Raw genomic sequence first — 27,763 nt, 5'->3', positions numbered from 1 at the left:
GGGCACTGATCAGTACTTGGATGGGAGAGCATCAAGGAATGCCAAGGTTGCTACACAGAGGAAGGCAATGGCAAACCACCTCTGCATGTCTCTTAGGCTTCCCAATCCCCAGGTCCCAGCGGGGGATCCCCCGTTTTTACAGGCTTCTCCCCGCCCCCAGCCAGCTGGCCGGCGAGGGAAGCCTGCCCCCCACAGTCACCAGGTAGTTTTAGAGCTCCTGCAGGTCCGTTTTTAAAATATGTGCCTTTAAGGCTGAGCAGGAAACAGGAAGTGCTTCGGAGAACGGCCCCTCCCTTTGTTTTGCTTTCGTTTTCAGATCAAGTAAAGTTCTGCAGGAACAAGACCCACTAAGTATTTGTGTGTGTGAGAGAGGGAGGGGGCATGGGATTCCCTGGTTTGGAGGCCCTCCCCCTCTTCAGAAAGCATGGGGGGGAGGGAAATGTCTACTAGGCACTCTATTATTCCCTATGGAGAATGATTCCCATAGGGAATAATCGGGAATTGATCCGCGGGTATTGGGGGCACTGGGGGGGGGGCTACGTTTTGAGGTAGAGGCACCAAATTTTTAGTATAGCATCTAGTGCCTCTCCCCAAAATACCCCCTAAGTTTCAAAAAGATTGGACCAGGGGGTCCAATTCTATGAGCCCCAAAAGATGGTGCCCCTATCCTTCATTATTTCCTATGGAAGAAAGGCATTTTTAAAAGTGTGCTGTCCCTTTAAATGTGATGGCCAGAACTCCCTTGGAGTTCAATTATGCTTGTCACACCTTGGTTCCTGGCTCCACCCCCAATGTCTCCTGGTGCCACCCCCAAAGTCTCCTGGCCCCACCCCCAAAGTCCCCAGATATTTCTTGAATTGGACTTGGCAACCCTAATGCCTCTTGCCTTGCAAACCTTATGAGGGTCAACATAAGTCAGCTGTGACTTTCCAACAATATAAATATAAATAACAACTAGATGCGTATGCATGTGTGTGTGTGCGCGTGCACACACCAGGGATGGAATTCTAGCAGGAGCTCCTTTGCATATTAAGCCACATGCCCCTGATGTAGCCAATCTTCCAAAAGCTTACAAAAAAAGGCTTTGGGGGGACTAAGCATGGGGTAGGTAAACTATCTGTCCCAAATACCTGAGCACTCTGCAACATCTTTCTGTGTGCCAGCAAACAAAAAATGGCAAAGGGTGGAGCTCTTTGGGAGACACTGGGAGCAGCCGGAACCCCAATGAGTGGCCAACAACAGAGGCCAACCATCTTTGTCCCTTTGTCAGAGAACTGAGTCCTGTGCTGAGCAAATGGTCTAACATGCTGCTACCATGCAGCAGCCATGCCAGAGGTTGCCTGTCACTGGAATAGTACTACCTCTTTCTGGTATGAATCTTTCCCCTGCTAACCTGAGCTACACATCTGTTCTTACAGCTTCTGCTTCCTACTGTGCTCTTCATGCCTTGCTTTTAAGTAACAGTTCTGAAGATCTCTCGACTATATCAGCTGAAGCCACTGCCTTTTTCTGTCAGAAAAAAGTATTAAATTAGCACACAGTGTGAAAAGGCTACACCCTAATTTCCTCAGTCCTTTGTTTTGGGGAAGCATGTAAGAGATTAAGAGCAAATAATAATTGGAATATTCGGTTAATATAGCAGAGTCTGCCCAGTGATAGAAGTGTGATACTATGTTAATATAGCAGAGTCTGCCCAGTGATAGAAGTGTGATACTATGTTAACCCCCCCCCCCCAAAAAAAATCCTTACATTTATTTAAGTAGATCCAGTTCACATTCAGACTGCAGGTAGAAGGAGGAAGAGTTGGATTTCACTTGGAGTTTCAATCTCCTTCCCTTCCTTCCCCCACAACAGACACCATGTGAGGTAGGTGGGGCTGAGAGAGCTCTGAGAGAACAGCTCTGAGAGAACTGTGACTGACCAAGGGTCACTCAGCTGCTGCATGTGGAGGAGTGAGGAATCAAACCCAGTTCTCTGGTTCTCGAGGAAGGAAGCAGAATTTTGATCCTTTTATTTATTTTTTTAAAACTATGTATCGGTTTTATTTAGACTGGAATGTTTCAGGCCTTTAAGGTCTTTGAGAGGTCTGGGATCTATGTACTTGAGGGACTGCTTTCTCTGGTATGCCTCTGAAGAGCTTTACTCTGCAGACAGAATCATAGAGCTGGAAGGGACGTCCAGAGTCATATAGTCCATTCCTCTGGACAATGCAGGAAATTCACAAATACCTCCCCCTATACATCTCCAGTGACCCCTGCTCAATCCCCAGAAGATGGCAGAAAACCTCCAGAATCCCAGGTCAAATTGGCCTGGAGAAAAATTGATGCCTTTCCCCAAGTAGTGATCAGCATTTCCCAGGATGTGTAATAAAGGGCCACAAGAACTAAGCACTGATGCAACCCTTCCTGCTCTCCAGCTCATGAACTGCCTAATTCACAGAATCAGCATTGATGTCAGATGGCCATCTAGCCTCTGTTTAAATACCTCCAAAGAAGGAGAGCCCACCACCGCCTGAGGAAACCTGTTCCACTGAGGAACTGCTCTAACTGTCAGGAAGTTTTTTCTAATGTTCAGCCAAAAACTTTTAGTTTAAACCCGTTGTTCTGGTCCAACCTTTTGGGGCAACAGGAAACACTCCTGCACCATCCTCTATATGGCAGCCCTTCAAGTACATGAAGATGGTGATTACGTATATCATGTCACCTACTGGTGATCCCCAGCTCAAAAAATGTCCATCTGTCCCCAACAAGTGCCAGTGCTTTTTCAGGCCTCGCCCCTGCCTGGTGGAACTCTCTGCCAGATAACTTCCATGCTCTGTAGGCCCTGATGCAGTTTGCAGAGCTTGCAATGCAGAGATGCTCCATCAAGCTTTTGGTTGAGGACAGCAATGGGTACCTTGTCTGGCACTCCCCTGGCCTCCCCCCTCCCCTCACTGATTAAAGCCTGCACTGCAAAACATGTAGGGGCTTTGGATGATAATAAACCAGTCACCTATCACCTGGCATTTCCCCCTTTTGTTCTGCCAGCATACTGCTAGGCTCAGCCCAGTTTTTCTCCATTCAAAGTAGTAACCATTTCCTCAATAAGTACTTATTTATTTGCATGATATTTCAAAGAACTAGTTTCAAAGATTTTTTTATTATTATTATTATTCCAGAAGGCCTTTGAATCAAGCTGATTATGGTTCAGCTGAGGTTTTAACACAGGGTTATTTTGTAGAAAAGGCCTAGCAGGACCTCATTTGCATATTAAGCCACACCTTCTCACACCAAGCCAGTCGGAACTGCGTTCCTGTGCATTCCTGCTCAAAAAAAGTCCTGATTTTGTAAATAGAGTAGAAGTGTTTCTTTCATGACTCATGAAATTATATGACTGCGGTGGGGTTATTTAAGGGTTACCAACTCCAGGTGAGGCCTGGAGATCTCCCAGAATTACAACTGATCTTTAGACTACTGAAATTCCCCTGGAAAAAAAATGGTTACTTTGGCTCTGTGGAACTATACCATTCCGAGGTTTCTCCCCTCCCTAAACTGCTCCCCTAGGCTCCACCCCCAAATCTCCAGCACTCCCAATCCAGAGCTTGCAACCCTATGGATTGGGTCAGGAGAGCAGGAACCATGAGAAAGAGAAGGCCAAAAGAAAGTCACCCATGAAGCCAAAGAGAGGCGAAATTTAAACCCAGGTCTGCAGTTCTTAGTCTATTCATTAGAGCAATTGATAAAATGCAAAGAACCTGCATGGGTGCATAGGCAGGCATTTTTCTACTTGCCTTTAGATCTCACACTTCCCAGACGAGTGGGCTTATTACGCACCACTTTGGGGCTTTAAGTCTTGCCCTGGCACCACAGCGCTTACTGCAACATCTTCTCATCAATAGATGCCGCTCTCCTAGTCCCTGCCGCCTTGTCCTGCCACAGGAGCCAGTTGCTCTGTCCCTCTCTGTAGTGTAGCCTCTTCATAACTCGGGACGCCCCCTTTGGTCTCCATAGCTTTCAGGGCACATGGCGGGGGGGAAATGGGGGAGGAAACAGTCCTCTGGTCCCGTGTGCTTTAGTTGTCCCGCAAGACAAAGAAATTGCTAACGAAGCTTGTAGGAACTGAAGTTGCCCGGAACTTACTTACGCGAGCGGCCAGGGAAGATTTTCCTAGGTGGCTTGGTTTCCTGTTGTGCTGAGCGCGGAGTCTGGCGGGGGAGGCTTTCGAAGGGTCATGCTGGGCGTGGGGTTTCTGTGCCGGTTGGGTTCGCGGCTGCTGTCTCGAGGACGTCGTGGCTCGGTTCTCGTGGCTGCCGAGGCAGGAATTGGGAATAGGTGGGTGCACGCAAGTAATCCCTCCACGTCTGTTATGGTTAACGCAGCCTTCTCTCCAGCCTGTACATTTGCTCCTGTACATTTAGCAGCGGCGGGAAATGCAGCAATCTAACAGGGGCGATTCCCCCGGCACAACATGAGCGTGTCAGAGGGAAGCTTTGTTGGACGGTTTATTTGAATTGAATTGGGGGTTCGTGGAGGCTGCTGGCACCGGGTCGTGGCTGTGCATAGTGTTCTCTGGGTTGCCCCTTCCCCATTGACTTTGAACAATGACAGTTTATCAGTCCCTGAGTGTTTGCCCATGCTGTTTTTTTCTCCCAGCACTTTAAAAAGATTTTTCTTCCAGTACTTTAAGATTTAATCTTTTCGCTTTCCATAGCCCATCTTTCTTGCCTTTCCCTCTTAATTTTGTGATGGGGATGAGCTGGGGCTAGAGAACACACGCACAAAACTGCCTTATACAGTATCAGACCAAAAGGGTCAGCAGTACCCACTCAGACTGGCAGTGGCTGACTGAGGTCTTAGGGCTCTTTCAGAGGACCTGACTACCTCATGTTTTAATAGGAGATGTCAGGATTGAACCTGAGACCTTCTGTATCCCAAACCCATCCTCTACTGTTGAGGCACTGCCTCTCCCCAAAATTTGCATATAAGTGTAGCAGATACCTGTACATTTGAGGCACTCACCAGCAGTTACTAGGAATCCAATACTTTTATGATAATATCCAAATCTTTAGAAATGGTATCTCAAAATGTGATGTGTGAAACAGCCCTAGGACCCCTATTGTTATGCGCTCAGACATTTCTTTGAAAACAGCTTACATTCTGGAAATTTAGCCCTGAGAATGAAAGTATCAGCAATGGCTTTAAAGGGAATTAGACAGATCAATAGAGGGAAATCTATGTTTTTTGGCTTTCAACTAGTTGGGCTCTATGTAGAACAGGATACTGGACTCAGTGGCCCATTGATCTGATCATGCAAGGCACCTCTTATAACAATCTTCTTATATCCAGCGCCTTACAGCAGCACTCCACCGTAAGGTTCTCAGGCTGTGGCCTTCCCACCGGTATGAGAGTTGGAGTCCAAGCAGTTCTATAGACAACTGGAGCATAGTTTGACATGCTACCTTATCTGTACTGCCTTATTTGTAGTAACACCATCTCTTGCTGCAGCGAAATCCTGGAATAAGCTCTGTCATAGTGCCAGCCTAGGTATGTCAGTGGGCATACATATATACATAGAACGCACTTGTGCAAGTAGCCCTCACTGCTCCCTCCTTGGGAGATTATGCATACCTCTGCTCATTCTCAATCTGCAGTAACTGGTACTGGAGCAGTTAGGGCCTTGAAAACTCCTTTCTCCATAATCCTAATTGGTTTATGGTTTGAGAAACTTCAACAAAGAATACTATGAAGATATGTAGGCAGGGGGTTTTTTGTAGAAAAATCCCAGCAGGAACTCATTTGCATATTAGGCCACACACCCCTGGTGCCAAGCCAGCTGGAACTGCATTCCTGTGCAAAAAAAGCCCTGTGTGTAGGTATGTTACATTCCACCTTTGCCACCTTACCCTTGATGGTTTGGGTTGTGCTGCAGTATAATGTCCTGGAGGTGGAGGTACATCTATATATCAAGGCATCTGAATGTGCTCCTATCACGTCATTAATAGTCTTCCATTTGAAGGGTGTTAGTTGAAGAATCCCCTCCTGACACAGTAGTTATCAGAACTTTGCTTTTCCCATTTAGGTTTGTGGGTAGCATGCAGGAGCTAATATGAAGAGGCCTTGGTTCAGTGCAAGTTATGAACTGTTATCAAACTTTATTAGTAATGAGGATGATATTTTAAATATGATGGTCAGGATAACAGAAGTGAATGCTACGTGATGGGAATGCTACACTGTGTCTCATTTTCTGAAATGTTTTTGTATTCTCTTTGGAAGGGGTCTGTGGTGTGTGATAGCCAGGAATATTGGTAACAATTCCACATGGTGGGATGAGCATCTTTCAGCAGAGAATGCTGAATTCCTGAAGAAGATAACCACAGAAGAATTCAAAGCTCAAACAGCTAGTAAATTGTGTCCGCTGAAAGATGAGCCCTGGCCTTTGCACCAGTGGGAGCCAGGTTTGTATATAACATGAGCAGAAGCAAACTTTTTGCCACAGGACAGTAGTTCATGAAAGTTGACAGTTGCTCACAAAGCTTTCATTAGCATCCTTTCAAAAAATCTCTTAGAATGCTTGCATTATTGTGCAAGATCCTCATGATTCTCCAGTGCTCTCCTTTTAAAAAATCAGAAGTGTTTTGTCATTCACCTTTTCCTTTGTGTAACAGTTGCTCTATGTGTTTTGCAAATAAGTTCATAAAAGTCACTACCCTACAAAATAATTAAAATATATCAATTTATAAACCTTGTCTTTAGGAAAAAAAAGTTCTCCAATATCAGACCTTGGAAAACACAAGTTTTAAAATTTCATATGTTCTTGGACTGCAGAATTAATTTTAAAAAAAACCCTTAGGAGGGAAATATTTGGGGGATTTAAGTAGGGTCTACTTGATGTACATTTTAAGGGAACGAGATGGCTGATGGTATGGGAGAGAGTTCTGTATAACAGTCTGGAGTGGTGTGTTCGCACACCACGGGGCTGGGGGAATGGCTGGTGTTCAGTTATTTGAGGCTTCCTCCATGCCCTTGTGGGTTAGATTGAGCCCTTTGGTTATATTGAACCCTTTGGAACTCAGTGGGTTAGACTGAGCCCTTTGGTTTTTAAGTGGTTGCCTGTAATGATACAGTCTGAGAATGTAAATGACAGGAGATGAATATGTCAACTGCTTTCAAATTAAGTTCCAGCCATGATTGCTGTCCTTCTTTCACTTTTACCTGCAGGGTCCAGAAGAGTTGGTGTAGTTGCAGTGAAGTTGGGAATGATGCCATCATGGACCAAGAATGGTGAAAGACTTTATGTCACGTTACTTCAGGTAAAATATAAAGTTTTCAAAATCACACATTTTAATGGAAAAAATCGTACTGTCCATACAGAATCCAAAAACAAGACTGAAATCTGTATATTACCTTTTATAAGGATCAACCACATTGATGGAGGACTTTGCACAATGTTTTGTTCTTGTTTTACTGAAGAGAAGCACAAGTAACTTGACTTCTTGATGACATCCTTGATATGTCTCTCTTTAATATTATAAGCCTTTTAAAAAACAGTAGAGACAAGATGATCCAGGACAGCTGTGTGATTATTTGAAGGCAAGGAATATTTTGGATTCTAGTATCAAAAGAGCATTGGGTTTGCTGTAGCTTGGTCAGGACCTGTTGTGTTGTTGCTGCTATAGCACCTTGGTTCTGTACTTCCAGCAAAGTAGAAAATAAACACAATAAAATACACTGGTATCTAGTGGCACCTTAGAACTGATTCCAGCATAGGTTTTCATGAGCTGACTTCATCAGATACATATAACAAGTACATAATCAGCACACAAAAATGATTACTAGCCTGTCTATTAACATGTACTTGCATTAGCCATTTGTAGCACACAAAGTGACTGAGAAAAAAACCCTCTTTTATAGAAACTTTTCTGCCTAGTACTTCGTGGCATTTCTCTGTTTGTCAAACGTATTGCAATTTATGAGGGCCAGTCCACAGAGCCCTGAACCAATTAGGAAATCCTTTACAAGGCAGTCAAAGCCTTCTTCTGGTTTGTTGACAATTTGCCTCCACTGAACCTGAAGAACCAATAATAACATAAGGTGTACTGTCAGCATCCCATGAATGTATTGGAATTCATCTTGGGTGTAAACTACAGAAGTAATGACTTCTCAAGTTGTTGAAAGACTGAGCGCATACAGCGTGAAGTCACATTATTCAGTGACATTAGTAATCGTTGGTTTGGCTGTTTGATTAATCAATCTGAGTTTTGAAGTCTTGCTTACCATCTTGAGTAATCTTTTACAGGTTCGAGACTGCCATGTTTTAAAGTGCATCCCAAAAGAAGAAAGTGGTGAGAAAAAACCCTGCCTAATCGTGGGAGGACAAACTGTGTCTCCATTTCATGTAAGTCTACTGTAACGCTTTTCTTGCTGGAATTGTTATTAACAATCTCAATTTAAATGTTTGTAATAAGAATTAGGTGAGGTGCCTCTCTGTGTTTTTAAAATCTTGTCATTTTTATGTGCATCCATATCAATTTGCCATAGTTTGATGGGCTCTGATATTTCCATCCCTCCTCCATCATCTCATCCAGTCTGTACTTCTCTTCCTTTCTGTTTTATGTCTTGTATAGAGGTTGATATATTTGTATCCCATTCTTCTTCCAAGGAGCCCAGGGTGGTATCCATTGCTCCCTCCTCCCATTTTATTCTCACAACCAACCCTGTGAGGTAGGTTAGACTTTGAGAAAGTCCAAGTCCTTAGATTGCTCAGCCAACTTCATGGTGGTAAGGGAATTCAAGCCTGGATCTTCCAAATCCTAGTCTGACCTTCTAACTGCTACACAATACTGTGTCCTCAGTCATGCAGGCATGAGAGTGTGGCTTCTATTTATGCCCAGATTCCATCCCTGTTACCACCATAGCTTATGCAAGAAATTTTTGCTTCTTTTTTAAAAAGGACAGTATTGCATATATATCCTATTAGATTTCATAGGAATAATACACATTCTAATTAATTAAGAGTTCTCTCTATATATGTATGACATCTTCCGCCTCGTCCACTTCCTTCCCTCAAAGGCAAGATTTTCCTTCCAGTTCTCTTTCCCTTTATCAACTGAGCCACCCTAGTAATGTGTTTTTTCTTTGCTGAAGAACTCTGGCTGTCCCACCCTGTCACAGTACAGTATTTAACTGTTGGCTCAGCCCAGGAACCTGAGAAAAGGTTCAGGTGTCCCCTTTAACTTAAACAATTTAAATGGCACTTGAAGTGTTCTGAAATTCAAAAATAGCAAAATATTTTATTTAACATAGAGGAGAAAGGTCAGGTAAAATCAGTGGTTGAAATTTCTAAGGTAAAACCAGTACATGTACAGACATTAGTTCTTATATTTCAGGCTAATGAAAGTTTCTTAAGCTATTCACAGTTACTTAACATTTTTATGTTGAGAGGCTTTTGTTACACTGTTTTCCAAACACTCCAGTATACTTCCTTTGATATTCACTGATTCTTTGAAGCTGTACACTCTTTCCAATACCCAAATCCCTTCTTTTGAAACACAAGTACTACTCTTGAGTTTTATAAAAAAAAATTCAAAAAAGGGAAGGGGAAAGTATAAATTCATCAGTAATTTTCAAATTTTATGAATAGTTACAAGTCAAGTAAAGACAGCTGTTTTAGTAAAATACATAATTCACTTGTGAGAGCAGATAATAAAAAACATTACAGTTTTTGAGGTGAATTCTCTCTTTAAAAGAAAAGACAAGATTTTTTTTGGTTGTGATACTCAATAAAAAGAGTACATCTTTTACAGTTAGACAAATTCCTGCACTAAATTTAAACCATCCTGGAAAATCTAAATGTCTTAATCAGTTAATAATTTCAAGTGTAAGAGCATTGGGCTTCTTGGTCAAAGGACGCAAGTATATGGCCTGAAGTGTGGGGCGGTGGTCTTATCAAAGAGGTAATGTACTTTTTTTCCTGTCAGTCTTAAATAAGGTGTCTTGTCTATAAAACTGACAGCTATTGTGTTTTACAATTCAAGTTTCTCACATAATAAACATGGAGATTTATCTACCTTTTAACTGCTTGTTGTCAACATTGCTGTGTGTGGAGAGGAGTTCTCTTCAGTTGTAGGTTGAAAAATTAATTAAATGTGGTGTATGGATGGCTCATCTCTTCCTTAAAATTAATGGTCCTATAAAACTTCCTTCAGCAATCTCTTTAAAAAATAATCATTTTTAAAACAACTGTAGCTTAAACTGGAATTGTATAAATTTTCAAGGAGTAAGAGTGGAATCCCAGGCAGACTAGCTAAGAGGTAACCAAGTTTACCCAGTCTCATATTTCAATATGATCTGTCATCCCCATAAAACAATCTTTGCCTGCCTCTTGCTGAACTAGCTGTTTGTCATGAGGGTGGGGTGGAGCTGCTGTTCTTTCCCAGCAGCAGGAGGTGCAGGAATGTGTCCTGCTGTGTAGTCACCTTGATGAGGGATTCATGACTGATAGCTGGAGGCACCAGATGCCTTTTGCAGCAGCTGGAGATAAATCACGCTCATATCTCAGATTAATGGCAATTTGTTACTAGTGTAAATGGGAGATTTATGCTTCTTATCCTGTATATCTGGGGGTGGGGACGGTGGCTTAGTGGTAGGAGCATCTGCTTTACATGCAGAAGGTCATAGATTCAACCCCCAGTATCTCTACTCAAAAGAATCAGGTGAAAGACCTCCCCTGCCACCTGGAGAATTACATACTTGTTTGCGGGGGGAGGGAGGGGGGCAATACTTCAATGTGAAAATTCATCTCCCCTATCTTATATACATTATTTCAAAATAAGTCTTGTTCAGGGGTGGCCAAACTTGCTTAACGCAAGAGTCACACAGAATAAACGTCAGATATTTGAGAGCCGCAAGACAGGAATGTCAGATACGGAAGGGAAGGAAGGAAAATAGATGGGGGAGGTGGAGGTGGAAAGAAAGCAACTTTAACTTTAAATGCATTCTCCAGACTGCTGACTGGCTTGACTCAGGGAAGTGGTTTAAAGAGACAAGCGCCTTCTCCATGTGAGCCAACAAGGTGGTGGGGGCTTCAAGAGTAAAAGAACCACGTTCTTCGACAGTATGAGTAAAAGAACCACATGTGGCTCCCGAGCTGCAGTTTGGCCACCCCCGGTCTTGTTGATTCCTGTATAGCTTACTTCTAATGAAGCATATTTGGAATTATTGAAGTACCGATCTGTTCATTTTTAGGATTTTTTTGTGTGGGACGAGGGGAGAAGGAGGGTGCACGAGAGCTATCCGTTACTCTGTTTATCTTCCTGAGATTTTTCTAGTTCTGGCATCTAACTCCAGAATTCAAAGGTTTCATGGTATACAGCGTATGTACAAAATAATGAGCCATTCTACAGATTGCAGAGGTGATGCTGTATAACTTTAAAGCTGTCTTGATGAATTTGTTTTTTAAAAGTTCAGGAAGGCATTTTCATTGGGAAGAGGAAAATGGCAGGGAACTTCTGCCACACTGACCGCCTGACAGATGGTGATTATCCAAGTGTGTCACTGCTGTCAGTCACATAAATTGCTTTCTAGGGAGATCCATTTAAAGGCCAAAATTTGACTGTGCTACTTCTTGTATTTTCCATTCTTATTCCTTTTAGTTGATACGTTGAGGAAAAAAGACTCAAGAGCACTTTTTGAATTTATCCACTAAGCCATTTATAAAACTGTATTTTCTCTGTGTACTTAGTAATCAAAGCTTATTTTTATAGTGAAAGGATCTTTTCATTAAGAGTTGTACTCTGGTATGTTGAGTTAGTCTGTGGAGAAATCTTGCAGTGTTTTAGTTCTGGCTCTGCATTGGTTCATTAACACAGTGTCTCTTCTCTTGGCCCTTTTAAATATTATCCTTTGTATCCGCTTTTGTGGGATTGAGAATTTATTGCAAGGTCTGTAAGAGAGAGAATTGGCTGTCATAATTACTGATGCATGCAGAATCACAGTTTGGAAAGCATAATTTTTTTAAAATTGAAAAAATGTTTGCATTGACGTTTGCAGGTTCATCATATGCACATATGGTAATAGTGGTCCAGGTGCGAACTCAGACGTAACCTGGGCAGATGAAGGTTCAGTTGAAACTCATTTTGCGTTAAGACTAGTCACTACCTTGCAGCCCAACTTATTTCACTGGTTTTTGAGGCTTGAGGGGAGGTATTCATCACCATTAACTCTTTGGAGGGAAGGGCATATTGGGAACTTGAATGGTAACAGAAACAGCATTTGTCTTAAAAAAACAAAACAAATACCAGTCATGTGTGTTTACTCAGGGACAAGTTCCATTAAATTCAATGAGACTGCCATTTCTGCATATTAGAAGCTGTTGTCCCTATACCAGTGCTCTCCAATCCTGATGAGATTGTGCACACTTTTGGGATTTTGAGAACAGGGTGGAGGCACTAGTGCAAAATGGCTGCCATGGAGGCTGGAACCAATCACAGTACTGTATGTGTCATATGCTGTCAACTTGTTTCTAACCTATGGTGACTCTGAATGAGTGACCTCCAGAATGTCCTATCATTGACAGCCTTACCTCAGATCTTCGACTTTTCCTAGCATCACTGTCTTTTCTAGTACATTTTGTTTTCTCTGATGTAACCAAATTACCATAATCTCAGTTTAGTCATTTTAGCTTCTAAGGAAAATGCAGACTTGATTTGATCTAGAACCTACCTATTTGTCTTTTTATCTGTAAAACTTTCTCCCAACCTTATATTTCAGATGAATCAATTTTCTTTCAGTCAGCTTTCTTCATTGTCCAACTTTCACATCCTCACATAGTAATGGGAAATACCACAATATGAATTATCTTGATCTTGGTACATCTTTTGTTCCTTCATGGCTGCCCTTCACAGTCTCCTTCAGATTTCTTGATTACACTCTCTCTCTTTGGTGGTGATTGACCCAAGGAATAGAACACCTTTTAACAGTTTCAGTTTCTTCATTGTCAACCTTAAAACTGTGTAATTCCTCAGTAGTGTAAATCAGTTTTCAAATTTCTCTCTCTCTCTCTCTCTGATTGGGTATATTTCCAATTATAAAAACCAAAGTCATATATATTACATTTTGTAAGTATGTCAAATAGTAGAATTTTATTTACTAAATACGATGTTAAATCAGAAGAATAAGTTTAGGTTTGGCAGGAAATTAACAATTTTATCCTAAGCAGTCCCCAGCCTCAAAGATGTCCAGCTATTCTCGACCAGGGCTAGGGCCTTCTCAGTCCTGCCTCCAACCTGGTGAAACTCTCTGCCAAATACTGCCCCCAGGGCTCTGTGGGATTTACTGCAATTCCGCAGGACCTATAAGACAGAGATGTTCTGCCAGGCTTTTGGTTGAGGACAGCAACAGTTTTTATCATGGTTCCTTCTCCCCTACCCTTCTTTTCTGTTTTTCTCCTTATCCTGCCCCTGAGGCAACAACATAGCCTGGAATGGGCATGAGATTATGTAGTTAGTGACAACATCCGGGATCTTTTATTGTATGTATTTTAGTTCTGTTTTTATGTGGTTTTTACTTACGTTATACATTGGCCAGAGCCCTGTGTGTTCAGGGATTGGGCAATTCACAAATCTAATAAATAATAATAATAATAATATTGTACCCTTCTAATCCCATTCACTTCAAAGGATTTAGAATGGTGTAACTCTACTTAGGATGGCACTGTATGTATTGCACATACTTCAGTTTGCCCTTCCCCCCCAAATCTGGGAAAAAATCATTTCCCCATGGCTTCAAAATTTCTGGGAATTTTACTTTGCTATCCAGGAAACCCATTGTCAGGAACCATGTTGGAAATCAGTGTCCTGTACAACGAAACGTTTCTAAATTGTTGGTTAGAATTACTCTTTGTTCATGCAGCAAAAGTTTCACTACACTTTTGTACCAATGTGCATGCATCTTGAGAACAGTGTAGGTGTTGCTAAGAATTCATTGCCTGTAACATAGAACAGGTATTCCCACAATCCCCTGGAAAGGAAACCAGGGGATTGTGGTATCTTAACTCTGTAGTGTAGGTATGCCCTAAGTGATGGTGAAGCAATGTATTTGCATATAGAAAAGAATTGGAGTCCAGTAACACCTGAAAGTCTAACACAATTTGTGGCAGGATATGAACTTTTGTGAGTCACTGCTCACTTCTTGTTTTTTCGTACTGCTACTATCAGACTAACATGGCTACCTATCTTAATCTATCAGAAGAGAGTTGTTTGAATGGAAACTGAACCAAATTTTTTGTTACATAGGCACTAAGTATTCTACAAAGTGATCCCTCCCCCCCCCCCGGTTTAAAGTATATTTAAGCATTTTTAATGTCACAGATTAAATTTCTAATATTTCACCCATTTTTTTTCCTTACCGCTGGTGTTTCTTCTAGAGAGGTCCATCTCGACTGGAGATGTACAGAGAAATTGGCCTTCCGCCAAAACAGAAGATAACATCGTTTAGAGTGTCAGATAATGCTGTCATTAAACCAGGTAATCTTTTCAAAGCGGAGGACCCTAAATATAATTCTGCATAATGTTCTCTCTTTTGTAAATCAGCACTATTGTGCAGAGGTGTAAAAGTATGCTGATGTGGATATATCTCATGATGGAGGAGAACAGATCCTGTTAAGTAAAAGATCAGAATTAAAGACTGCTCATTTTTCATGGAAGGGTAAAATCGCAGTTGTTGTTTCACATGCCTGCTGTTTTATATTTTTAAAAATTCTCTTCCCCTTTGGGTGAGGTGGGTTCTTCTTCTTCTTTTTCCTCCTCCTCCTCTTCCTCCTCCTCCTTCTTCTTATAATTATTATTATTACCATCATAATTGCTACTACTACTACTACTACTACTGTTGTTGTTGTTTAACAAACTGCCAAATTGCAGCTATATATACGGAGACTGCATGACACTAGAAGAAGTGTCTGTAATTTCTCTATTAGTATTCATCCTAATACAGGGTGGGGGCGTGGCATAGTTTTAGAACATTTGTTCTGCATGTGAAAAGCCACAGGATCAGTCTGTGGCATCTCCAGTTAAAAGGCTCAAGTAATGCGAAAGACCTCTGACTTAGACCCTGGAGAGCTGCTGCTAGTCACAGTAGACTATGATGGCCTCATTTGACCAATGATCAGGCTTGGAATAAGGCTGCTTCATAGGGTGGGTGAGTGGGTATCCTCTCCTGCAGTTTAAAAATTGCAAACTAACCTGTCACACTCCCCTGTTCTTTGTTCAACAAGAGTGTGCACTTCCCATCTCAAGGAACATGAAAACCAAGATTTTAAATAGAAATTGCCTGACTAAGTCAGTTTCATGACAAAGTGAAACGCCAGCAACACACTTTTCAGAAAGTCTTCATCAAGGCATTTCTTTTCCTTTATTTAATGTTTTTATGGATTTGGAGAAAAGAGTATGGCCATATTATCGCTTGTGAGCTGTGTGCCGGCTGTCTAAAATATTTGAGCTTTTAATGCAGTCTGTCATGTGTAAAAGTGTGCTGATAAATTTAATATCCAGCAATTAAAAGCAGAAAAGAACAAAATCTGTTCTGTTCTCTCTGGAGAGAAAGAATGAGAGGAGAAAGGGCCACAGGGGATGAGCTAGAAGACAATTTGAGCTCTAGATCTGGTGGTTCTTTGTCTTTGCAGTCCCGGAACTCCATTGGCTATTCACAGATCTTTGCAGCAGCTGCTCTTGCATTTATTTCAAACTTTGTTCATCATGCCATTGAAAGGACTTTATATAGCAGCTTTCACATCTTTTCTTGTTACCTCTGAATCAGCAGCCATGCTTTCTTTAAACTCATTAACACACATGCGTAATTTTGCAGCAGTGGACTTGATTTAAATGACTTCCCATTTGTAGTATTAAAACCTTGTGTGATAATACTAATTAATTTGCAGTGCAACTATTCATCAGCTTAAACTCTTGTTACTTTTCTCCCATTTATTTTAGGTACACCGCTGTATGCTGCTCATTTCCGCCCTGGACAATATGTGGACATCACTGCAAAAACGTAGGTCACTTTATATCACAGCATACTAAATATATATTGGGAGGTTTTAGCCACAAAATTATGGTTTTTATTTGCCATATCTTTTTGGTACATAAAGTGATTGTTTTTAAAGATGCTTATTCTTGAAAATTGTAATTTTAACTTGTATTTTCCTTCATTCGTGAGTAGTGCATATAATAAAAAAAGGTAAAGGTAGTCCCCCGAGCAAGCACCAGTCATTTCCTACTTTGAGGTGACGTCACATCATGGCGTTTTCACAGCAGACTTTTTACGGGGTGGTTTGCCATTGCCTTCCCCAGTCATCTACACTCCCCCCCAGCAAGCTGGGCACTCATTTTACTGACCTCAGAAGGATGGAAGGCTGAGTCAACCTGGAGCCGGCTACCTGAACCCAGCTTCCGCTGGGATTGAACTCAGGTCATGAGCAGCGCTTGGACTGCAGTACTGCAGCTTTACCACTCCGCGCTATGGGGCTCTTAGTGCTTATAATACAAACGCTCAAAAGTGCTCTAAAATATTTCTTAGCTCATCAGTGTTTTGTTAGTGAAGTCATCCTTTCGCTCTCTTGTTTATCATTTTGGTAGAGAACTTCTGTGTGGACACACATTAATAGTAGTTGTTGATTGGTTGGCTTAAATAGTAATAAAACTTCCATTAAATGTTGAAACTTACGATTTTTTAATTCAATTTAAAGGTGTAAACTGATATCTAAATAAGTGGATAGGTGCATGTGGAGGACAACTGGCACAGAATCAGCTTTTGTTTTCATGGTTCACAGTAGCACTTTCCATTGCTTAACAGAAAAGCCACCATTCAGTTTTAAAAGGAATGTGTCTTTTCAGTTGTACTACCTACTAAAGCAAAAGCCAAGCTCTGGCTGTATGTGTGTGTGGCTGTACATGCAGAACCCTTTCAATCCTGCCCTTCTTGCTGATTTGTGTGTGCCTAGGCTAGCCTGATCTCATCAGATCCTGGAAGCTAAGCAAAGTTAGCCCTGATTAGTATTTAGTTGGGGGACAACCAAAGAAGTCTAGGCTCCTTACCCAGAGGCGAGCAGTGACAAACCATTTCTGAACATCTCTTGCCTTGAAAACCCTAAGGGTTCACCATAAGTTGCCTGCAGGTTGGCAGCAAAAACAACAACGGTGATAAAAATAACTGCTGTATCCTACAAATGTGGGACATCTATCCCACCTGTTTTCCTTTCCCATCTGTCTCTTTTCCTCCTCTTCCTCCTCTCTTCTGTTCAGTTCTGCAGAAGCTTTGGCTTTAAACTCCTTGATCCTCCTGCACAGTTTAACACAGCCCGATGGGCTGGCCTAGTTCCCACTGAAGTGCTAAACTCTTGTCTGTACCGTCAGGCAAGGTGCGCGTGTGACTGATATTACTTGGAAATTTCAATGTGGAACATGTTGAGATGAAAACTAGGCTAAGGTTTTCAAGTTTAGAGAGTTATTTGTTTTTTAGCTGAAGGATTCATGCAGGCCAAATCTTACACGGTATTTCCCAGATGTGGGTTCACCACCTCAATGAGAACTACACCTTTGAATAGTGTAACTACATCTTGTCCCATCCATTCCCTTGTCACCCTGATCTCTTCCATCCTCTTCCTTCCCTCTCTCTCATAATAACCTTTTGGAATATTTGTGTAACTTAACAGTGGTGGGAGAGAAGATAGTTACTGATAGTTTAATTATTTTTATGCTCTGGGTTGCCTGTAGGTAATATTATTACCATTAAATTAAAGAAATCCTGCAGGTTTTTCTTTACCAGTAAAGTTGAAAAGGGGTTTCTTTGGGGGGGGGGGGGGCGTTATACCTATGTTTGAGTTTACAAAGGTAGCTTGAGGCAGAATGTCTTTTGAGGCCCAGCATGTGTTCATGTAATTTATTTTTAAGTGGAATGGATTTCAAGTACTGTGTTACTCGTCATGGCAGGGTCCTGAGTTCAGTCAGTGCAGGATGACTCAGTGTGGGTATTACATTTTTACAACGGTGAGGGGAAGCACAGAATTCTCAGGTCTGAAATCTCACTGAACACTTGTGCGTGTGCTGTAAGGGGTAGGGGGAAAGTTTGTCTGGAAAGGCCCAACGCTTAGTATATGGAAGCTCTGAAAGAGTCTCGCTGCTGGCTGAGAATTGATGGTATTAAAATGTGCTCTTGTGGGGGGGGGGGAGTGGCGGGGTTTATGCATGACAGTCTTAGGCAGCAATCTCTAGTCTAATATATGTTGATGGAAAGGGTTTTTGTTTGTTTGTAGTATACTTGGGGCTTGTTAAAACTTGGAAGCAGAAACAAGGATTGTTCCCGGAGTGATGCCTCTTATATAGTTTGTTGTGATGAAATTGCTTTTCGATTTTTATCCTTTGAAAAGCGCTATTTATGGCTATGTGGATAATTCGCTTTTCTTTCTTTTTTTAAAAAGGGTCATCTAGATGAAATGTTGAAGTGGACGCTTAGTCCTCTGACACCTGGGATTATGCTGCTTGATTAAAGTTGGCAGAGCTATTTTCTTTTAAGTTTGGTTCCTTCAGATCATGAATTGTGGGTGGAGGTTCTCTTTCCCCACAAATTGTGCTTCGTTGCTAAAGGGTTCAGAATGTCCTGATCTCAACTGTGTGGTCAGCATTCCATGATTAATGTGGAAACACTTTGCTTCTAGTTTTCAGCTTCCTGCTCAACAGTTTAGTAGCAGCTTATAGAAACCTTCCAACAAAATATTTTGAAGAATTCCTGGAATCAAGTGTCTTTTTCAGTACATTAGTATGAGTTTTGGCATGCCAGCAAAATTAATACAGAGCTGCCCGTTTTAATGTTCATTGCACTGAATCAGATTTATTTCAGCCATTGTATTTGGAGGCTTTTCTTTCACTAAATCAGTGAAGACTTTTAAATTGCAGCCATTTTTAAAAATATACACAATATGAAATGAAGTCTGATGGCTAAATCCTGATGGTTAAATAGCTAATAATCAGAATCAATCGTACTTATTCCCATTTAGTTTATATATTAATTTATAATTCCTTCAACACATATGGTACACATTTGAGACATCCTTGCCATAGTTCTTACTTTTTAGGCTCCCCCCACTCCACTCCAGGCTTTTCTAATCCTCCCCTGGCTCCATTCAAAATATGGATGTCCTTTCTTAGTGTACTCCATATACTTTCTGGGGGGCAGGGAGATGGGCAGAAGTGAAGTATGTAGATCTCATTAGAAAAGGCATTTCCCATGGAAGGTGCAACCACGTAGAAAGCCACATTGAAGGACCTTTTAATGTGGTTTATATAATTCATAACAAAGAAGAGGCTGTATGCTAAATTAGCATCCTGTTCAGGATCCTGTGCGCTGTTGCAAAAATCTTTTTCTATAGATTTATACTTCAAAATTGATTTAGTTTGGCTTTTGCTCACTTTCAGAATTGGTAAAGGCTTTCAAGGAGTCGTGAAAAGATGGGGATTTAAAGGCCAGCCTGCTTCCCACGGCCAGACCAAAACACACAGGCGACCTGGAGCAATTTCCAGTAGTGTGAGTGTTCTTAAGTGTTATTCTTGTGGGTATAGGAAGGGTACATGATGAAAGTATGTTCAGTTGGTTTTATCTAAACACTCTAGATCAAGTAGTGTATGAAATAATGTGTCCCAGGTGGATTTTAGAAAGCAGTGCAGAATTCTGGGTCTAGACTGCTTGTTGGGGCCAGATGTCAGGAGCATTCACTGGCTACCAGTCTCCTCCCAAGTCCAAATCAAGGTGTTGGATTTGATCTTGAATCTCTTGTGTGTCATGGGACCAGTGAATCGGAAGGACTGCCTTCTCCCATATGTTTCTTCATGGGAATTAAGATAACAATTAGAGGCCCTCCTGACTGTCCTATCAATCAAAGATGCTCATTTGGTGGGTACATGAGAGAGGGCCTTTTCAGTGGCAGCCCCACGATTATGGACCAGTCTCCCCAGGGAGGTACACCTGACCCCCTCACTTTCAGTCTTTAGGAGAAAGATAAAGAGGGTTTTTATTTAGGAATGCATTTGGAGAAATTTAATGGCAGTCCTAAGTAGTGATTTTAAATTTTGGCTTTAGGTTTTTAATGTATTTTATTTGATATGTTTTTATCTATATTTGTAAACTAGCTTGAGCTCTGCAAGGAAGAAAGGTGACTAATAAATGTCTGAAATAAAAATAAAGTATAAGTAGATACGATGCAACTATTACTCTAGCTATAGCAACAGTTTAAATTCTGAGGGTGATCATTTACGCTAAGGAAAATAAAATCCAACCGATTGACATTGTGATTAAAAGAATACTGTAGCTACTACTTACAGACCAGTTTCCCTAAACATCATAAGTGCTGTACGTCATTTTGTTTGGTACTGCAAGCATCAAGAAGAGATCTAGATGCCAATAGGGGAAGGGTGTACAAAGGATTCTCAGTGTAAGAAAAGGGGGCATCAGAGCCTTTTGGGGATCTCCCCACTCTGAGAGCTCTACTTGTAGGGGCAGTGATGTCATTTTTTGCATAGCTTTCTTAAGAATTCAGTGAAAAGTCCTACTGTGCAAAATCTCAATACAGAAGGGCAGGGAAACCTTGAAAATTTAGCTCCGTAGTTGTTTTTCAGTGTTAGAGTGAATTTTTTTTGCTGCTGTTCATGACAATAGATGTAAGCACCATGCATTCATTTGAGTCTGACAACCTAGGACCTGGGACAGCTGAGTAAATTCTGCATGGCCTGTGGTAGAATGAGGTGCTTGACATACCTGTTTTGCTACCTCAGAGACCCAGTCTAATATAACCATTGAGAGGGATGACCTAGAACCTCTTGCCATGAAAATTGCTTGTGATGCTAGGCCAGACATTCTCTCAGCCCACCTCATAGTGGTGATGTGAGGATAAGCTGGAGAAGGGAGGGGGCATGTATGCAGCCCTGTTCTTAAGAGAAAGGATAAAAATGCACTAAATAAATTTCTTTAATTTTTAAAGGCCATTACTTCCTGACTTCATATCCTTTATCTTGACTCTGTTTACAGGGGTGGCCAACGGTAGCTCTCCAGATGTTTTTTCCTACAACTCCCATCAGCCCCAGCCAGCATGGCCAATGGCTGGGGCTGATGGGAGTTGTAGGCCAAAAACATCTGGAGAGCTACTATTGGCCACCCCTTAGACTATCAAGCTCTTGGTTAGGTGCTGGTTTGTTTGTTTTCTAAAGCTGTTTTTCCCCTGGTCACATGGCAGCTTGCTAAATAGGTTAACACAAGAGCAGTCTTAAGTAACTATCTTCATTTTATTTGGAATTAAATCTGGAGTCTTGCCAGTTTCATACCCTGTTCTTTGCTAGAGCAAAAAGGCAAAGAGTGATTGTAGGTAAAGTGGCTGAAGCAGCCGGATCTCTGTAATACTTGGCCATTTGTCAACCTGGCACATTTAATTTCAAATGTATTGCACATTGGCTGCAAATGCCTTTCTTAACATGGGCTTGGCTCACTCACTGATTCCATGCAAGCTCAAGTTAAACCCATTAAGGGGAGGGGCTGGGGTTCAGTAGCAGAGCATCAGTTTTGCATGCAGGAGGTCGCAGGTTCAAACCCTGGCATCTCTAGTTTAAAGGCATCAGATAATCGGTGATGTGAAAGACTTCTGCTTGAAACCCTGGACAGCTGCTACCTGTCAGGGTAGACAGTGCTGACCTTGATAGGCCAGTGGTCTAAATCAGTACAAAGCAGCTTCATGCATTCAGCGCTGCGCAAAGTGCATTAACTGGCATATTTATGCTTGCTTTTGCCCTACAAAAGCCTTTGGATAGGGCAGCATGCATGGTCTTTGTATGACAACAACCAGCCTTCATGAATGTATCTTGAACTTTCAGTATTGCTGCTCATGTGACTGGGAAGGTGTAATAAAATACAAATGTGCAGAAGTTCAATCGGGTTTCTATAATGGCCTGGGTTTTTCAGAAAATCTGAGCTATCAGAAGGTGTTTCCATTAACAGAAAAAGACTTCTTTATTTCCCTTCTGTAGCTCTGCTTGTGGAGTGGGCGGCGTATAAATTTAAATAAATAAATAAGTTCAACATATTTTACCATCTGTGGGATGGGACCCCAACCCACCCTGCGCAGGATGAGGGGGTGAGCTCAGAAATCTGCATCATGAGGATGGAATCAGGAAATTCTCCTATTGGCAGAAAATTTCTACTTGATCCCACCTGTTAATATGCTACAATTAGAGAATGCTGAAGTAGCATAATACATCCAGTAAACCATGCAGGATAAAAGAAGGAAGGGGGAAAGCCATCTAAAAAATTCACAGGCAACTGAATTAAAAGCTTATTACCTAAATAGGAATTACCTTTGATGAAGAATTCCATTTTACTACAACTCCATTCCCTTTATGAAAGTGACTTCCTGAACAGCTCTGTGGTACACATTTTGTAAAACTATAGGAAAGTGTAGAATCAAGTCAAGTAGCACCTTTGAGAAGAACATGATTTTGGGAGTATGAGCCCAGGCTCCCTTTGTCTTTGACTCTTGAAAGCTCATACTCTGAAAATCATGTTGCTTTCTATGGTGCTGCCAAACTCTGTTCTAGCTGTTCTACTGCCAACCAGCATGCCTACCCTCTGACACCATCTTTATAGAACTGTTGGGAGGCTTTCTGACCTCTTCCAGTGGGTTATTCTGCTGAGGAGGATACAGCAGAAAGAAAGGTCACACACAGACCACTGGTTGTTTTTAGCCTTTTGCAGGATGACACCTTGAAGATTCTGATAAGTAGATTACTTGGGAAATAGTCACTCTGGATTCAGTTGAATTTTCATGAGTGTTCAGTATCATTAAGTACTTTTTGCTGTGAAATTGTAACAACATTTGGCTTAGTGTTGATTTAACTACCTCTTTTTGTCTCTGTGAATGTTCCCTACGGGAGCAATTTTATGGTATGTTACTAACTTTTTGGGATTTTTTTGAGATAGGGGGCTGGAAAAGTCTTCAAGGGAAAGAAAATGCCAGGACAGATGGGCAACTGGTACAGGACAGCACGTGGGCTAAAGGTATAAGTCTATATATAGAATTTTCCTAAACAAGTATAGTGATTATAATACATTTTTTCCATATTGTAAGCTGTTTTAAGAACTTTTGAAGTTTCAAAGTGACTGATAAATATGTTTCATAAAATAAGGATATTTCAGCCCCCACCCTTCCCCCACACAGTGCCTCACATGATGAGTGCAAGGAGAATTCCCACTCCCACCATGGAGTGCTGCTGAATGCGGAAGGCAGCACAGTTTGCTATCCGCTTATCGCGTTCCTGTATGGTGCTGCAGCTATGGCCCTGTGTCTCCTTCGCCACCACTTGATGCCCTTTGGTGAGGATGTGACATCTTCAGTGGTATTCCATGGCAGGAGGGAGAATTCTCCCTGTGTCCCACTGTGCAAGCTGTTTCTTTTGGCCACTGCAGATCAGTCTCTCTGTTAAATTGAGGAACAATTTGCAGTATGTTTTTTATTACTCCATTGCCTGATGTTCTTTAAGATTCATATCTCAACCTCCCACCCATGGGACTTTCTCACCATATGGCATTGTCTCTTCACCCACCCCACCCTTTGAGGGTTGTAGTTGACAAACTGAGCAACTTACAAAACTCTAATGTAATGTTTGGGTTTCAGTTTGAACATTTTAATCTTACAGGTCTTGCGGATCAATGTGAAGCACAATGTCTTGTACGTCAGTGGTAGTGTCCCAGGTCACAAAAATTGTTTGGTAAAGGTAAGTTTCACTTTTGAGCTATTTGATAATGTGTTTGCAAAATGCCGTTTTGTGAATGTTTTGCATGCTTTTCTATTTGGTTAAGTAGCACCCTAGAGAACAAGACTTTCTTGTACTCATCAACATTTCTTGCCGTAGGATTTAACCCTCAAGAACTGTATGCTGGGTGAGTATGCAGAAGGAAGTTTTCCCCACCTCCTTCCCATTGGAGTACCCTGTGCTCCCCAAAAGCCATCCCTCATGGTCAGGGGACCTGAATCGATGGTGAGGGTACACTGAAGTGGAATCGGTTATTTGCAGAAAGTATCATTTCCACCACACTCTTTTGCGTTCTCTTCCATGGCTTGAAAAAGGTGGGGAATGACCAGCTCTGTCAATTCCTTCTTCTGTCTGCATCCTGCACTATTTCTGAGGACCTTCAGGGGGTAACTTTTTTAGAGCCCTTTCAACTAACTTGCTCCATTTGTCGTTCTGTAAGACCCAACCCAGAATACCTTTGATTCCTTGAAGAACTTGTTTCCTATTATTCAAACAGCAGAAAGCAGTGATATTTATGAGGCAGTCAAATAAGAGGCAGTGACAGATATCCTGGGGGCTAATCACCACCCTACGCATAGGATTTTCCCCTCTTATCACCATTTCAGTTCCCCACCGACCCCACTGCATCAGGTTTCCCTGCAGGGGTTTCTGATTACAGTGAACAAGAATACAGTTTACTTTAAAAAAAAAAAACATACTGAGGTAACTATTGGCAATCTAGAGATCCATGTTGTTAAGGTTTACACTGCCTCAGGGAAACACTCTCCCAGAGAGGTTTACCATGACACTTCCCTACATTCCAGGCTCAACAAGATCCTGCTGCAACACTTCATTACGCCTAGTTTCCTCAACAAAGAAACTTAACCACAGATTTTTACTTTTCATTCCTGTCAGCCTAACCCTTCAACTCTCATCCTCTCTCAGTCTTCAGAAACCTAACTTCTCCATTTCACCTCCTAACTGGATTCGGAGCACTATTCTCATTGGCTGCTCTGTCCCTGGAGCTGTTTCTTAGTTCTGCCTTTTACAGAGTTTTTCAAAGGATCCTGTGAACAGCTAAGTGTTCTTACATTTGCAGATCACATTTAGAATGTCACTGGTTTTTAATTTACTACTATAAGGTGTGAGCCAGAAAAAAATATAATACACTTGAGCTTGTAAGACGTCTTCAAAACAAATACTGCAATCCTGTGCAAAGTTACTGCATATCAGTGGGCATAGACTGGAGCAACTCCTCAAAGAATTGTCTGCAAACTCAACAAAGTGTGGTGGTTACAAATACATAAGAACATAAGAGAAGCCATGTTGGATCAAGCCAAATGGCCCATCCAGTCCAACACTGTATCACACAACAGAGTCCAACACTCTGTATCGTTCCTATGAGTTAGGGCTTAGATAATATTTATAGTTGCCTCATTAAACCTTAATTGGTTTTGATTTTTGGTTAGATGAGAGGCCAGCAATTCCATGTTGGCTGTTCTGATAACCCAAAGAATGAAAAGGGTGTAGATAAGATGAAAGAAGTTTCTTTTGTTCTAATGTTTATCCTATACAGAGAAGACTGAAAAATGTGTACCATTTATCTTAGTAAAGATTCACCCTTTGTGAAGAAGCAGTGTCTGAAATCTAGGCCAGCAGGGTATCTTGCTGAAAAAGTGGTTTTACTCCAAGGAGTGAGAAGATGCTGAAGGTGCTCTCTTGCAACCCTGGAGAGATTCAGCAGTTCCTTAGTAATCTGTGTATTTTGAAACATTGGTGCTTGGGAGGTTTTCAGTATTAGCACTGCCTTTTCAGAAACAAAAGAGAGAGAACTCATGATCCTTTCCCATGTCTGCTTTGGTGCTGGACAAGAATTTAGGAGTTAAAAAATAAGTGGTTCCTTTGTATGCCTCAGTAAATAAATAAAGATGGGATACAAATGTTTCAAATCGATAAATGCTCAAGGTGTGTTTTCAGTATAAATGAAGGTTGTCAACCAAACCATTTTTATGTGTTTATTCTTAAAGGAATAGTAGGAAGTAATGCAATTGACATTTCTTTTCTTGGAATGCAGATCTCACAGGTTCAAATGTCAAATTGTGGTCATATTAAAAAATTGCATATGTTGTGTCTTTCAGATACTTTTAAAAAGTTTGTAGGTACAGGTATATATCTGATATATATTCATAATCTGTTCTGTAGTATTTTTCTCTTACTTAAGCTGTTCACTACACTGGAAGTTAAAAATTGGATAATTCAGACAGTCCACAGCTAAAAAGACAACCAGGTGTCCTATGACACATTATAGACCAACCAGCCAATTGTAGCAGAAACCTTCATGGGCTAGAACCCACATCATCCAACACTAAAAGCCATATGTTGCAATACATTTGCCAGTACTTAAGGTGTCACAGGATTCCTGTTTTTGCTGCAACAGGCTAATACAGATATGCCACTGAAATTTAAACAAATGTGCACTATTGTAGTGTAGTGGTTAGAGTGAGGGTCTGGGTTCAGCCCGAGGGTGAAGCGACTGCTACTGCAGAATCAATCTTAGACTTTATTATCAGCCAATGTAGGTATTTCGTTCCAATCCGTATTTGCCTCCTCTCAGAAAGGAAACTCACTTTCTCCTCACAAAATGTCTTCTAGACTTGGCACCTTGACTTCAATCCAGTGCCACTTTATTTTCTGATATTGGCCCCACGTATGTGTTTTTAGCATAGCACCATTAACTTGCAAAAGCAGGAGATTTCACCAGGCGTGACTGGCTTTCCTTTCCGCATAGCAGAGACCAGCACAGACGCAAGATACTAGGTTAGATACCAGGGATCCATGTTGCTACTAGAAACAGTAGAAGGAGCCTTTTACTGACATACGAAATTCAAGAGCATCTTGGATGGAGGACAGTCTTCTCTTGTCAGAGGAAAGCATCTTCACTTAGTAGAAAGGCTCCATGATATCCTGTCCATTTTTCCTTAAGCTCAGATCCTGCCTCTTTGTCTTCTTCAGCCTGTGCTGTCTCATTCATTTCAGTTGTGTGTCTTTTTCCATTGTCATTGAGTTCAAGGAGGACACCACCATGGAAATAAAATCTGATGACACAGCAGTACTCTAGTCAGCAAACTGACAAGTGCAGAGAGCTGAGAAATGCTGAGCAAAGCCCCCTCTTACACAGCTTATGAAATGCCTGCATGAAAAGAGAACAAGACAGTTGGCAGCTTGCTTGTCATAGGCATCCCTTTCTGTGCCATAGAAATCAGTCAGCTTACTGCCATATTTATTTATATAAAACATTTTTGTTGCGCATTTCCACCCAATCAGGGTTCACAAGGCAGTGGTTATAAAGAAAATTTAACAATTTAAGCAATTAAAAATACAGTTAACATTGTAAAAAAAAAATCATTTAAAACACAAACAACAATAGAAGAAGGGTTGATAGCTATTATATCTCTTTCAGTGCTATCGGATACATTCTATGGAATAACTTTTCCCATGAATGTTTACATTCTGATGGATTGATATGATTAACCAGACCAGCATGCAAGCTAGACACATTGCTAGCCATCTGAGCTTGTGCTCATGTGCCACCGTCCACAGGGCCTCTGGTATAATCCAGGAATAAAAACCCTGTGTGTGTTATTTTGTAGAGAAGGATAGTGGAAAGGCTGTCAAGTTGCATTTTATTTATAGTGGCTAGGTGTGTGCGTTCAGCTAAATCAGAGGGGGGGGGCGGTTTCCAAAAAATACCTTACTGTTACTGGTCTTTTCCAAATATTCTTTCAGTCAGATAGAGATTTGACAATTTTCGGGGCTATCCAAAATGACCGGTCCCTGAAAATATTCAGAATTGTTTGGTTCCACCAGAAGTTAAAGGGCTTGGAGAACATGGTCCCTTTAAGCACCTTTAGTGTCACACCACACAGCTTGAAGAAGGCATTTAAAGGGACTGTGATCCTTTTAAAC

The 27,763-nt window shown here is 41.3% G+C and overlaps 1 protein-coding gene across 1 annotated transcript in view; it reads left to right on the top strand.

Annotated features, from left to right (window-relative positions):
• Positions 1-3,765: 3,765 nt before the first annotated feature.
• MRPL3 (mitochondrial ribosomal protein L3) overlaps positions 3,766-27,763 on the top strand; it is a 31,403-nt gene continuing 7,405 nt past the window's right edge. Inside the window, exons 1-9 of the mRNA XM_060248877.1 lie at positions 3,766-4,310; positions 6,252-6,433; positions 7,197-7,288; positions 8,275-8,373; positions 14,401-14,500; positions 15,962-16,022; positions 19,442-19,550; positions 22,986-23,063; positions 23,702-23,779. Of these exons, the coding sequence (XP_060104860.1) occupies positions 4,210-4,310; positions 6,252-6,433; positions 7,197-7,288; positions 8,275-8,373; positions 14,401-14,500; positions 15,962-16,022; positions 19,442-19,550; positions 22,986-23,063; positions 23,702-23,779 (900 nt within the window). The 5' untranslated portion in view covers positions 3,766-4,209. The remainder of the gene's footprint in view (positions 4,311-6,251; positions 6,434-7,196; positions 7,289-8,274; positions 8,374-14,400; positions 14,501-15,961; positions 16,023-19,441; positions 19,551-22,985; positions 23,064-23,701; positions 23,780-27,763) is intronic.

This window comes from Heteronotia binoei, chromosome 10 (assembly GCF_032191835.1).
Source record: "Heteronotia binoei isolate CCM8104 ecotype False Entrance Well chromosome 10, APGP_CSIRO_Hbin_v1, whole genome shotgun sequence".
Taxonomy (NCBI): domain Eukaryota; kingdom Metazoa; phylum Chordata; class Lepidosauria; order Squamata; family Gekkonidae; genus Heteronotia; species Heteronotia binoei.
This window is presented reverse-complemented; position numbering and strand designations above follow the sequence as displayed.